This window comes from Melanostigma gelatinosum (genome assembly GCF_949748355.1).
Source record: "Melanostigma gelatinosum genome assembly, chromosome: 20".
Taxonomy (NCBI): Eukaryota; Metazoa; Chordata; class Actinopteri; order Perciformes; family Zoarcidae; genus Melanostigma; species Melanostigma gelatinosum.
Window position 1 is genome coordinate 7,232,447 of NC_136653.1, and position 13,303 is coordinate 7,245,749.

General features: G+C 41.6%; 2 protein-coding genes across 2 annotated transcripts; both read right to left on the reverse strand.

The window, feature by feature from the left end:
• Window positions 1-310: 310 nt before the first annotated feature.
• On the reverse strand, window positions 311-2,938 carry pigm (phosphatidylinositol glycan anchor biosynthesis, class M). The gene is made up of 8 exons (XM_079291877.1): window positions 2,714-2,938; window positions 2,355-2,528; window positions 2,091-2,211; window positions 1,732-1,975; window positions 1,525-1,628; window positions 1,129-1,283; window positions 602-703; window positions 311-500 (listed from the first exon to the last, which is right to left on the reverse strand). Exons 1-8 carry the CDS (start codon window positions 2,882-2,884, stop codon window positions 333-335), a joined length of 1,239 nt encoding a protein of 412 aa, XP_079148003.1. The 5' UTR covers window positions 2,885-2,938; the 3' UTR covers window positions 311-332.
• A 2,942-nt stretch (window positions 2,939-5,880) lies between these two features.
• Window positions 5,881-12,654, reverse strand: LOC306794053 (leukocyte elastase inhibitor-like). Its single transcript, XM_079291918.1, is given in 11 exon segments — window positions 5,881-6,425; window positions 6,632-6,812; window positions 6,904-6,922; window positions 6,924-6,961; window positions 7,282-7,359; window positions 7,902-8,044; window positions 8,141-8,258; window positions 8,491-8,631; window positions 9,728-9,832; window positions 11,787-11,968; window positions 12,548-12,654. Coding segments are annotated over 10 exon segments (1,221 nt in total). The 5' UTR covers window positions 11,964-11,968; window positions 12,548-12,654; the 3' UTR covers window positions 5,881-6,204.
• Between the last annotated feature and the right edge of the window lie 649 nt (window positions 12,655-13,303).

A 13,303-nucleotide genomic window follows, 5' to 3' on the forward strand; every position in this document is an offset into this window, starting at 1 on the left:
GTCATGTGGCGTGGCTACAGGTGGAAGAACAGACTTCAACGTTTCACCCGAGAGAAAGCAGCACAGCAGCAGTGTTCTGCCCTGTGTGAGTCATTGAGGATTTAAGTGGCCTACAGCGGCAAGCATGTAATCAATGGTTTTAACTCTGAATGACTGAAATGAACCAGTGGATTTAGTCACTCAGAAAATGGCACTGTATGTATCCGTTCTGTCCTAAAATGATTTAGGTTACAGGAAGTAGTTAAGTACCCGGGAGACTGAGAGTTAACAAAATATAGACTTTATTTTTGAGCATCCATCGTCCATCATCTTCAGTTAAAATGACTGGAATGTCACTCAACCTTCAGTCTCTGTGGAGTTTGAGTCGGTTTGTAATGGGCTACGATCTGAATCAAGATGGATGAGTTGATGATCAAGAAGAGTAATCCAGCCAGCCAGATTGACACGAAGGTGTTGTAGCCTTCAAACTCCAGGAAGTAGGCTGGGCCCAACCAGATACCCTGATGGTGGAGAGAAAATATCAGAGCTTCTTCATACCAAAGACAATTTCAGTTACTTTGTTCAAAGCACTGCAAACCCAAAATACGATGAAGTAAATTACCTGTCCGGCAAACCAGAGGAGGAGCAGTCCCACTCCCTGTTTTAGTGACAGACTCAGGTGAGGGATGACCAGAGGGAGGAGACACAGGTACCACAGGAAGTACTATGAAAGGATGACAAACATATGGCCACACCTGAGGCAGGTAGGACAAAACAAACGCTACTGACTGTAAAGCCCCCGCCCCCCCCAGGTGCAATCACTTTCACTCAATGACCTCAGATGTCTACGTGTGCGTCCTGAGTTCATTCACTTTAATGTGTTGATTTTTCACATTATTCTGTTGTGATGTCGTCAGGTGGTTCTCTCGCTAAGAAATATGCCTTTGAAAATAAAAGTCAAGTCCAGAGTCATGACACTAAACTAACTACAAACAACAAAAAGACAGTATCTCTTCTTAATTGGATCCTATTCCCCCCAAACAAGCATCCTTATTGTCTTTCTACAGCTCATCTCAATGCTGAAAATGCTTTAGGACTACAGAAGCGAGTGGGGAAAAAACTGGGTGAATATTGACTGTTTTGATGTACCTGTGAAGTGCAGACTTTGTTGAAAGAGACAAAGATGGCGGTGTGCAGGAAGCAGCAGAAAGCCAGGTCAGAGTGAAAGGCCCATGACGCTACCAACAGCAGGATGAGCTGAGGCAGGAATGCTGCCAGGCCGAGCCACTGGCTCCACCCGCTGTCTGTGCCAACAAAAGAACGAGACCAGGCTTAGAAAGCTGCAAGTTTACACTCCCAATCAAACAGATGAAAGGAAAACTAATAAAACCAACTTTAAATCTGATTTAATAAACAACCACTTCATTGCTGCTGACCGTGTACTTCTGCACATGAGCTTAAACTCGATGCTGGTCTTTGTTCTGTAGTTCTGTCTGCAGCAAGGTGTCACGCTAGGAGGCTATGAAGGGATGGAGCGGTGAATACCTGTGGTGAGGTAGAGCATATAGAAGTATGGCGAGAAGTTGTGTCTGATGTCCCTTCTGGTCAGATGGTACAAGTAGGTCTCATGAAGGAACTCCCATCCATACCTGACGGTTCAGGAAAGGATTATTTTAGTGTATTTCTTCAGATAAGGGAGGATGTAGAGAGGCTAATATTGAGTCGTATCAGAAATACTTAGTAGCTTCTCACATGTAGTAGAAGAGGGCTGTAAGCACACAGAAAACTCCTCCGGCCACACTTGCAAAGAGGAGCAGCTCCCGGTTGAGGAAGCTTCCCGTAAACCCGATGAACCTCCTCCACCCCTTTTGGTCCTTCTCTGGTCTGGTCTCTGGCGTGCGCAGGGACAGAGCGATGGGCAGAGCGTATGTAACGGGGTAGATCTTCATATGGACTGACAGACCATAGAGCACGGCTGCCCACGTCAGATGCCGGGCTAGAAGGAAAACCAGGTCAAAAGTTGAGTATCTACATTACGAAACATTATTTTAAAGAGCTTAAAATGTATTTTTGAAACTCAAAAGCTCCACACACACCATCCACACCCTTACCTTCCATACAGAGTAACGTCCCCAGCACCAGAGCTGCCAGTATTGACTCAGCATTCCCTCGGCTGGACACTCCCATGGGCAGTGGGTTGAGTAGCCACAGAGAACAAACACGGCGCGCAGTCTGAACATAAATCCCCCCCCCCCAAAAAAACACAACTTAATCTGAACAGTGTATTTCCAGGAAGGCTACACACTGTTGTTTTACAGGACAAAACGAATGAGGTATAAACAACACAAATTGTTAAAAGTGCCTCAAAAACATACCTCCGAGCTCAGACCTCTCAGACGGAGGATTCTGTAGATGAGCAGTCCTGACAGCACGTCACACACAATGAAGAGGATCTTGCCAAACACCAGGCTGAGATAGATGTTCGGGGTGAGCAGCCAGGCTAGGAGAGGGGTGTAGCGGTAGGTGGATCTGTTGTACGGGGACTGACCCTGTGCACAGAAGCAACAGAGTGTACTCATCATGCAGAATAGCACCAGTCCATGTTATTGGATCATTATTACTGAAGCATTAACATGCAATACGCAGTACTTTATATTAGTAGACATATTCTGGGACCAAGCAGCTTTATCTGACTACTTCACTGCTGTCACAGACGTTATTAGACTGATGTTACCTCAGTGATGAATCTTGCAGCATCTGTGAACACATGGTAGTCAATGTCAGTGTACTTCACCACCATAGTCCTGTCCTGGTAGTCTCCATAAGCGACCAGCGCCAGTCGTAAAGCGAAGGAAGCCGTGAAGAGGACATGCTTTCCCGTGAGCTTGGTTATTAGCCTCTCCATCACCAACCAAGCAGGGAAACCAGTTCAGCAGGCAGCTCCGGAAGCTAACTAAGCTAGTTTGTCGTCTTTCAGCCAGAATAGGTCAGCCAAAGTGTCCGTTTCCCTCATCTCATTATCCCCTCCGACTTTTAGTTATACAGTCGTCATGTATTGTTAATAAGCGATTCGTTTTTGAATAATCGGACTTCAAACAATGACAACCAGGAAGCAAACCGGAAGTGCCGTTCCTAGCTTTTTCTTCCTTGCTTTCTATTCGGGGCACAAACACGCCGATGCATCAGCGCCAACTACTGTGTTGGAGTAAGATGCGTTTACTGGCATACATTATGTAACGTTAGTCCCTTTGTGAGAAACGACAAATCCCTTGTCTTCCTGTGTTATGTTCTTCGTTCCTATACACCACTGGTTAACGAAGTATTTTGTTAAGATCAATCTCATGTCTGTAAGTTAAATCAGCTATAATCACTCTTTTAAAGTGATTAGTGACTCGTCTAAAACATTTAAAAAAGGAATAACTTCAATAGAATCATTCTATACACTGTAGCTTCTTTACATTCTAATAGAATGTAAAGAAGTTGCATTAAGTTGTATTAGAAGTTGTATTAGAATGTAAAGAAGTTACATTCCAACACAATGTAACTTCTTTACATTCCAACACAATGTAACTTCTTTACATTCTAATACAATATAACTTATTTACATTCTAATACAATGTAACTTCTTTACATTCTAATACAATGTAACTTCTTTACATTCTAATACAATATAACTTATTTACATTCTAATACAATGTAATTTCTTTACATTCTAATACAATGTAACTTCTTTACATTCTAATACAATGTAACTTCTTTACATTCTAATACAATGTAACTTCTTTACATTCTAATACAATGTAATTTATTTACATTCTAATACAATGTAACGTCTTTACATTCTAATAGAATGTAACTTCTTTACATTCTAATACAATGTAACTTATTTACATTCTAATACAATATAACTTATTTACATTCTAATACAATGTAACTTCTTTACATTCTAATACAATGTAACTTCTTTACATTCTAATACAATGTAACGTATTTACATTCTAATACAATATAACTTATTTACATTCTAATACAATGTAACTTCTTTACATTCTAATACAATGTAACTTCTTTACATTCTAATACAATGTAACTTATTTACATTCTAATACAATGTAACTTCTTTACATTCTAATACAATGTAACTTCTTTACATTCTAATAGAATTGTCTTTTGAAGATGAACAGGACATTTTTCAGTTTCAAGTAATGACTGGGTTGTTACTTTCGGTGCTGCTTTATTATTGATCATGTTTTGATATTTGAGTCATGTTGTGGATGATCAGATGGAGTTATGATGGTAGCAGTCGCCCAATTGCAGATTCAGCTTGAGCAAAACCTTTCCCTGTTGTGTTCAAATCAGGCCCACAGGAGTTTACAAGGCAGGTGTCCTTTCTCTAAACACTGACCTGATGCATCAAGTGGATATTTTTTGCTGAACATAATATTATGCATTTGCCCTCTACAGCCTCTAGTCGGAATGAGCATACTTATAAACGCACTGTTACAACTCCTTCATAGTGTCATATTGCTTTTCGGAGAATTATGATAAGTTCATAGTCGATGCAAAAGTATACTTGTGTACAATATATTATGTTGAACATTGTTGCTCCTGGATGGATCACAGCCATCCCAATTATTGTCAACACAGCTCATGTCCTTGGTCATGGTGCCACAGCACTTAAAAGAATAAACTTCATAATTCTCAAAATTCTGACCCTTTGCTTTTTTATTTACAGCATTCACTTGTACTTTTACTTTCAATACTTAAGTACATTTAATATCAGAAAATTACTTTTGATACTTAAGTACAATAAATATCAGATACTTTAAGACTTTTACTCAAGTAGTATTCTAATAGGTGACTTTTACTGGTGTCATTTTCCAGTAAGGTATCGTTTACTCAAGTATGGCTTTTGGGTACTTTATACACCACTGTGTTTAACACACCATTACATGTCCCATTGCTCTATCACGCAGCATACGTCTTATTTGATCTGCTATGTAGAATTAAAACCTGTGTCCAGAACAGTAAGCCTGCTTTGTTTCTTCTCATGTTTCTACATCTAAACGCTTACAGGTTCACTCAATCCCATGAAAAAAGTTATTCCAAATGTTATTAGACCTTCATGATTGTATAGTGTAACAGCCCCAGTCTAGAGGGTTCATACACTGTGGTTTTCTTTCAAGAACATGTTACTCTTTTGATCTCAGGGAAGACACGCCTGTAGGAATAGGACACTTAAAGTAGTTCCTGTAGTATACTTAGTCTCCCTCATATATAATTGACCAAAGCATTACTACTGTCAGCGAGGGTTAAACATTAACAGTAAGATAAAGGCGTCTCATAGACAACCAGTGTAGTAATAACACACAAACCACAATGACCGATCAAACTGCAGGTTATCAATCTTACACAAGTGGTTGAACCAGATCTTAGAAAATGTCAATAAAATGATTTTCTTGTGACAAACTATTTTTAAACCACACACTTTTATTCCACATGTAAAAGCACAAGGATACATACACTAACCTGGACTCAATGCCATTTCAAACCTTCATGTAAGCGCTTGTTCTTTATAGTCTATATTTATTATATGCATGATGGTACAATTACAAATAACTGAGCTTTCCTTCACTACACCAATCATCTATCTGACAATGGGATTCATATTATCACTCTCTTCTCTTTGGTTGACTGAACATATAAAATGCTGAAATCGTTCGGCAGAAAATGTGCAGCAAATCCTGCAACACTCGTGTATTCATATGGTGTATAAGTAAAGTTAACGTCTTGGCTGGAGGTAGAAAAAAGAGAAATTGTGATTAAGGCAAATTCTTTCAAAGGGTGTAAGGCTTAAGATAAGATACATTCGACTTTAATGGTAAAGATTAACTAAGGTAGTGTGTGAGGGTGCAGCAAATAGGGCCATACGTGCATTACAGACATAAAGTGACGCAGATCCTACGGATGAGATTAGGTATTACACACAGAGGTGACGCCAACAAGAAGCCGCTCTCAGGAAATTTCAACACCAACGACTTTACTAGTTCTGGTGTTGAAGATAAAGGACGAGAACTCAGGATGTGGTTAGCTATAGGGAAGTCCAGGGTGGTGATTCTCAACATACTTCCAGTAATGCTTATATTGTACACTGTTACAATAGTAGTCATATTGTACCCCCCCCCCCCCCCCCCCGTGCTGTTGAGAAACACTGCTCTAAACGGCTCACTCAGGGGAGCAGTATCGGCCAGCAAAGAGAATGCTCGAGGAGGCGTTGTGTCGGATGAAGAAGAGGAAGGGGTGGTCTGCGGTGAAGGATTGCGGCATGGAGCGCAGCATCATGACAGCAGCAGTGGCGGCAGCCGCCTCCGTTCCCTCCTCATTGACCTCCACGAAAGCCTTGTGGACGACCTTCGACAGCACCAGGTCGTTGCCGGGAGACATGCCTGTCACAGGAGAGAGCGGAGATGGAATATAAAAAAAAAAAAAAAACACAGGGTCACGTGTCACCCTGCATGACATGTCTGATATATATATATATATATATATATATATATATATATATATATATATATATATATATATATATATATATATATATATATATATATATATATATATATATCTGATGTGATCCAGGCACACGTCCTACCAGAGAAGTCACACATTGACACGTCGAACGCGTCCAACATGCCCATGCTGGCCAGGACATTCTTCATGTCATAGCTCTCCTCCATCTTGAACCGAGGCAGCCCCACCCGGATCTCAACTTCATCCATCATGTCTGGACGAGTCCACTCCACAAAGTTCTCATAGGTCAGCGCCTTCTCCAGCTAGGGGGCGGACACACAATCAATTATTTGTTTGTCTGCGTCTTGTGGATTTCTTTATGAGAGCAAGTGTGTGTATGTGTGTGTGTCCCACCTTCTCCAGACCCGTTGTACATGCTGAGCTCCTTTCCTTTGTAAGGCATCTCGAGGATCTGTGCAACAGAGGGTTTCAAAAATTACAGCAAATTCCTGTTACTGGTCTGACAACTACATAGTTATTTGTTATGTATTAACAAGATAGTTTATGGGATTACATGCAACCAAAAAAACAACAACCTTGTTCGGTATTTAGTTTCACAGTTATTGTACAATGGATCACAATCAAAACCTCATCCATTCTCCTTGGAATCGTTCACATTACATGGAAATCTCGTTAAATCCTGTTTAACCTCATTAACAAAGTTTATACACAATTAGTTCAGCTGTTGCCTGGTCAGTTAACAGTTGTTTGATTGATCAACAAACTAGTTACCTGGCAGTTGGCTTCCGGGATGTAGGTGACGGGGAACTTAGATTTCTGGTACATCATCTTCACTGACTTGGTTTCTTTCTGACAACAAGCAGAAAAATACGCAAGCTTGAAGAGAAACTTAACACCAACAGAAATGTTGTGCACATCGCCTGGTTGCAGTGATGTAAAAGTGTACTGCAGGGTGTGGTCAGTACATAGTGACATCACTGCTGGGTGTGGTCAGAGGCGCAACAAACTTGGCAAAACGGATTGCCGGTTCTTTTTCACGGTTTCCGTCACCTGCTGGTTAAAAAATCACTGCATGCACTTTTAGCATTTTGTCCACAAGTTCAACGTGAGGTCACTTGTTATTACTCAGAGGAAAGTCAAACATCATCACATTTTTTACTCTATTTGTCAATGTTGTACCATTACATAGGCGTGTCTAGTGACTCAAACTCTGCTTCATTAAAAACACACCTTCTCTTCCCTTCACCAAATGGAAGCATCATTTCTGGAGTGAAGCAACCTATGATTAATGCGTAGCTGTTGGGAAACGCTCCCTCCAAGTCTTGACTAACTTCCAATACAAAAGTGTCAGACAAATGCCTTTTCAAATTGTGTTCTTTGAGCAGTGTTACCTTGTTGAGTCTGAACTGAGCATCCTTGGTGGCACTCTCTTGAAACTGCTTGTTCCAGTTGCCTTTGAAGTAGATGGCATTGACCAGCACCAGCCTGGTGAGGCCGTCCACCACACCCTGGGCCAGCAGGTCCTTAATTTTACCTGGTAATCAAAACAGACACGGACGTGAAGCAATGCCACACAAATGGAAGCGTGTCTATTGCCATGTTTCCATGTATGTTGGCGTGTATGGCCCACCTTGTGTCTGCTCGAGCACCCATTTGTTGATGTTGAGCCTTGCCGCCTCTGAGCTGGCTATGAAGTCCACCGCCTCCAGCTCTGCGCTGTAGTGCTTCTTGGTTTTTCCCAAATAATCCTGAAATCATCAACGACACATTGAATGAGTCAGATCACCCAAACAAAAATAATCTCTTTGCTTGACTTTACTTCGTTGTCGTAAAAGCCAGAGAAGTATTTCCACAGTTTAACTTGCTTGTATGCTGGCGCACTGTCCACACCCTCATTCATCGTTCCCTTCTTACAAAGCTTAAAGATTCCTATGTGTGCCTCTCATTCACTCCGGCCTAATATCTAAACTACACACACACCTCAACAAACTGGTAGGACTGCTCCCCGTACAGTCTGTTGGCAACATTGAGGGCATACGGAGCGTCAGCCTTGTTGAGCTCGCTCAGCAGTTGGGCAAAGCTAACGTGGACATCGTCCGGGCAATCCTGGGTTTTCAGGCACTGTGGAAAAAAGTAGACGAGTGTTACAGAGATGCACTGAGCACGTGACAGACCAGTCTGTTATAAACAGTACATTCAACGGGTTAGCTTGCCTATTAAGTGATGAGTTTGACAAGTTTTCCTCCATGCTATGCATCAGCAGTTTTGCATACGTTACATTGAGGGATGGCGGGCAGCAGTAGCTCACCTCAAATACTTCCTGATATATTTGCACCGCAGAAAGATTGGTCGATAATGATGTACTGGTGGGAAATGGACTGCTTGGACATTCTCATCACTTAATAGGTATGATACATATTTTTTGTACAGTTGAAGGCTTTCAGTGTTTCACTCGCCACATACTGTACATATTGCATCTGAGAACACCTTAACCATTTACATGTCAATGTTAATGCACAGCATCCCAACACAGACTGAATAATATGGCAGAAGGCAAAAAAAAGAAAGAGGGACCACTTGAACACCTTTAACACAGACTTTAGAGAATCCATGGAAATGAAAAGCGTGGACGAGTCTTTCAGGAAACAGCCACGTGAAGACGCCATCCCTCCACCGCGTTGTTGTTTACAGGGTTATCTTCAAAAACGCATGACCAAGCTGTTTATTCAGCTGGATTCAGTGCGGCGTGTATCCAAATCAGTAAGACCCTAAAACAAACAGTCACTTTCCACTAATCCAAGAAGGCTATACACAAGAATAAGGCATGCACACAAAAGGAAACAGCTTAATTTGTGTGGACACTATTTTACTAATTTTTGTTGTAAGCGAGTCTAATCACACTGTGGTTTCCAGCAGCTGCAAGAGATTTAAAAAAAAAAAGCACACCAGGAAGAAGGTATCAATAGAAAAGCCGGGACTACATTCCTGTGTATTATGTAATAATATGTGGTTTCAAGCCGTTGGAAACACACACACACACATACACACTAAATCAGCAGATTGGAGATCAGCAAGCAAAGCAAAGTGAAAACAAGCGCAAAATTCTTTCCCGAAGCACCGGCTCTTTGCCTCCGAGGATCCGCTCACCAGGTGACACCAGACTGTTAGTGAAACGCCCCTCAGGGAGTTAATCATTCCACGCTGTTTGCTTTGTTACCATCTTCAGCAGATGCGCTGGCAGTTTGAACGGGGCCTGCTGCTGCATCTGCATCTGCTCTGCTCCTGCATGCCGTGGCTTCTCTGCCTCGGTGAAGCAGAGGACCTACAGTAGGGGTGCAGTTGTGTTGACTGTTAGCTTAGACCCCATGTGTCTCTGGACGGGAAGTTAGAATACCCTCTTAGCAGTGATGTGTGGGTTGATTTGTATGCAGTACATTTACCTTATGTTTGGAAGATTGATCAAAAATGATGCCAAACCATATGGATCCTATCGTTTGTTCAGTAAAACACTTCTCTACCGTTTTAAAACCCCTCTCACAGAGCACAAAGAAATACAGAGATGATGATTGTAGCTGCATATTACATTGCAGGTACCAGTGTATGCGCGGTTCAAAATTGGATTGAATCATTACGTTAATGGTTGGCAGGAAGATAAATGACAAGTTCTTGCAATCCCGGATGATGTAATTGCTGACCCACACATTTCTTAGTCCCCTCAAACGGATTGGAGTGTTTGCTGAGCAGCTGTTGGCAAGCTGGCTTCATGACCAAGTTAGAGGAAAACCAGTTCTACGCAAACTGCACTTTTATGGTAACTGGTTGCTAAAAACTCAAATCCTCATAAGCGGCAACATGTCACCTCTGCTCTCTTTCATGCACACACACACACACACACACACACACACCGACACACCACACACACACACACACACCACACACACACAACACACAAGTCATAGCACTCACCAAGTCATGCATATCGTTAGCGGAATGCTTCCACCTTCTGGAACAAACCCAGTCTTTATACAAAGGACACAAAAGGACAGCGCTCCTTGCTTTGCACAGTGAACTCTTTCACAAAAGGCTGTATTTACAACAGCAACTTTGTGCCTGATACTGTCGAGCAGCGTAGTAATAATCCTTCTGTCATCGCATCAGAAGACTAAACACTATTACCCCTCCTCACAATGAAGATCCTTATGTAATCTTCGTCAACATTGCCATTTCAAGTGACTGGAAGAGATGTGGTGGATTTAGGGCGAAGCCCTGCCCCTCCCACATACTCCCACTCCCACTCCCACCAGCCTCAGAGTTAGCTGGGTGTGTCTTTGCGTTCGCAATCCTTTAGAAAAGTGTTGTTGTTTTTATTCTTCTGCTGTACAGACTGCCACTGTGTGAGAGGTTTTTTTTTTGTCCTTCCTCAAGGTGTTAAAGTACAAATCAGTCCATTATTCCACAAGTATGTTGCTATTCATAACTATTTTACGTCTCATGAATAGACATAAATTAAATGAAGGAAATTCAGTCTACAGCTGCTGTACCTACATTGTTCATGAGAGCATCGAAAGAGTAAAATCAGTCATTACTATTGTCTGATTCGGAATAGTTGGGTTTATTTATTTCATTCATTAGAATTGATTATAGAGGACTGCAAATATTCTTCCAGCTGACATCCATTCAGCGACTCAACGTATGACACCCAGGCAAGCCAGAGAAGTGTCTGCTGCACATAACATAATGGGAACCGATATCTTTATTGCCCTTACACTTCAATATTATGTTTCACGTTCCCATAGTAACACAACAAAGAGCCCCCCCCCCCCCCCACCCAATGAAACCTGAACAGAACAGATCTTTATCATCTTTGCTGACGCTGAAAGAAACCAACCGGTGATTCATACTGAACAAGTGCCTACACATCTGCAGTACTGCACTCTGGCCTTCATTCCTACCAAATCTATCCCACCATCTTCATTGTTTGCTTGAAATTGTCTCAGAGAGGCGCTGGGTTGAGTCTCTGGGAGTTTTCAGAAGACGCAGCTCGTGGTGGTGTTTTTGCCGGAGTGCATTTCACAGTGTGAAACCTGCATCCTATTGTCCACCACACGGACAAACCAACGAGGATTCACAAAATCACACCGAACCAGGTGCACCAACCCTCAAAGCCATTCATGTTAATCTTTACCTTTTCACAAGGCCAGTCGGGTGTGTGTGTGTGTGTGTGGAGTGTGGTGTGTGTGTGTGTGTTGTGTGTGTGTGTTGTGTGTATACTGTACCTCTGACATCTGCGTGGCTGTGTTGCCCCTGGCCCCCAGCATCACCATAGCCAGGGCTGAAGAGATGCTGAAAGGGGAGTAGAAGATATTCGCTGTCTTGTCCTCATCTCCGAACTTTTTGAGCAAAGCCAGAGAGAAGGTGGTGTTGGCCTTGGACAGAGGGGTTGGTGATGCCATTGTGTCTACAAAGAAGGGAGGGGCAGACTAGCATTCATTATTGAATTACAAACTTTAAAAATGGTCTCTTTACTGAGATATATTAGTAATATTTGCCAAAGTAAAGTGGTGGTTGTTTTTTGTTAATTTAAGATGATTTTGGCTGCATCGTTGGTGGTGTCTATGCAAATTCACCTGTAGATGGTAATTATATTTACAAAAAAAACTCATATATTCAAGAAAGTATTTAATATATGATGTTTGTCAATATAATTACAAAACATTATAAATTCAATAAAGTATTACACTTCCGGATTTTTCATGCAATAATAACAGCTGAAATAGTGAATATGGCTCGTGGATAACAGAGAGTAAAAAGTGATCGTGTAACATTTAGTAGCTATATATCACAACTTAGAATAACATATATATTAGCATTTACTGTACTTCATTCTTAACGCCAGATCACGAGTCAACCAGGTTAAATGCCTGTCAATCGTCCTATAACACACGGTCGATCACATTATATCTGAGTTGTACAAACGAGTAAACTTTCTACTCGTAGAACTGTAGATAAACCACAATTAAACTCATTCTCTACTTACTGACAGAGACTTTTCTTGTGTTCCTCTAGTGTTCAATAGCCTTTCCGTCACAGGAAGACTTCTGTTTAAACCATCAGTTTTATTATTTACACTCTGGCTGACACGCCCCAAAAACCTCGCTAAATGAGCTTCCGCATTCTCATCAAGGATAGTAAAAGGAGGAGATGCCACGTGTCTTCACTGCGGCGCAACACATGCGCAGTGAAGTCTGGTCTGCACTTGCTGACAGGCTCATTAGCTGGCGCACGAGCGTACCTGAATCATATTGTCAGGCGGAGCGCAACAAAAGAGCACCTGTACGGGCACCATCCCGTTATCTCTAGTGCCGACCGACGTCACAGCCTCTGCTTCACTGCGCATGTGTCATACCGCACGGCTCAAGAACGTGTCCCAGCCTTCTTTTAACAAGCCCATGGATGTGAATAAGCCTTAATGCTCACATCTCATTGTACGGAACCCGTACGGAGAAAATAGCTTTCAGCTTTCTCATTCTTTCTAAAGTTATTGCTGTATAATACTCTTAAAGGGTACCTAATGACCGTTACTGAAGATAAATTACTAAAGATAAATAATTATTATTATAGAGTAACTATTATTGCTGTAATAATAAACACAGGGTTTCGTTTGTTTGTGGCTTGATGTAATTAGGCTTGATTTAGTACATTCCCAAAAAGTGGATCTATTTGTGAATACATCGCTTTTCCTGAGAGTATTTTGTGATGTCGATGACAAAAGATTCCTGCAAAAAGAAGGGAA

What these genes read in the sequence shown, in the direction of transcription:
- pigm (XM_079291877.1), bottom strand. Translation starts at nt 2,884, where the DNA reads ATGGAGAGGCTAATAACCAAGCTCACGGGAAAGCATGTCCTCTTCACG. An exon ending in ACAGCCCTCTTCTACTACAT is followed by an intron (nt 1,629 to 1,731) that starts GTGAGAAGCTAC and finishes CTGAACCGTCAG; the next exon opens with GTATGGATGGGAGTTCCTTC. An exon ending in ACAAAGTCTGCACTTCACAG is followed by an intron (nt 704 to 1,128) that starts GTACATCAAAAC and finishes ATCCTTTCATAG; the next exon opens with TACTTCCTGTGGTACCTGTG.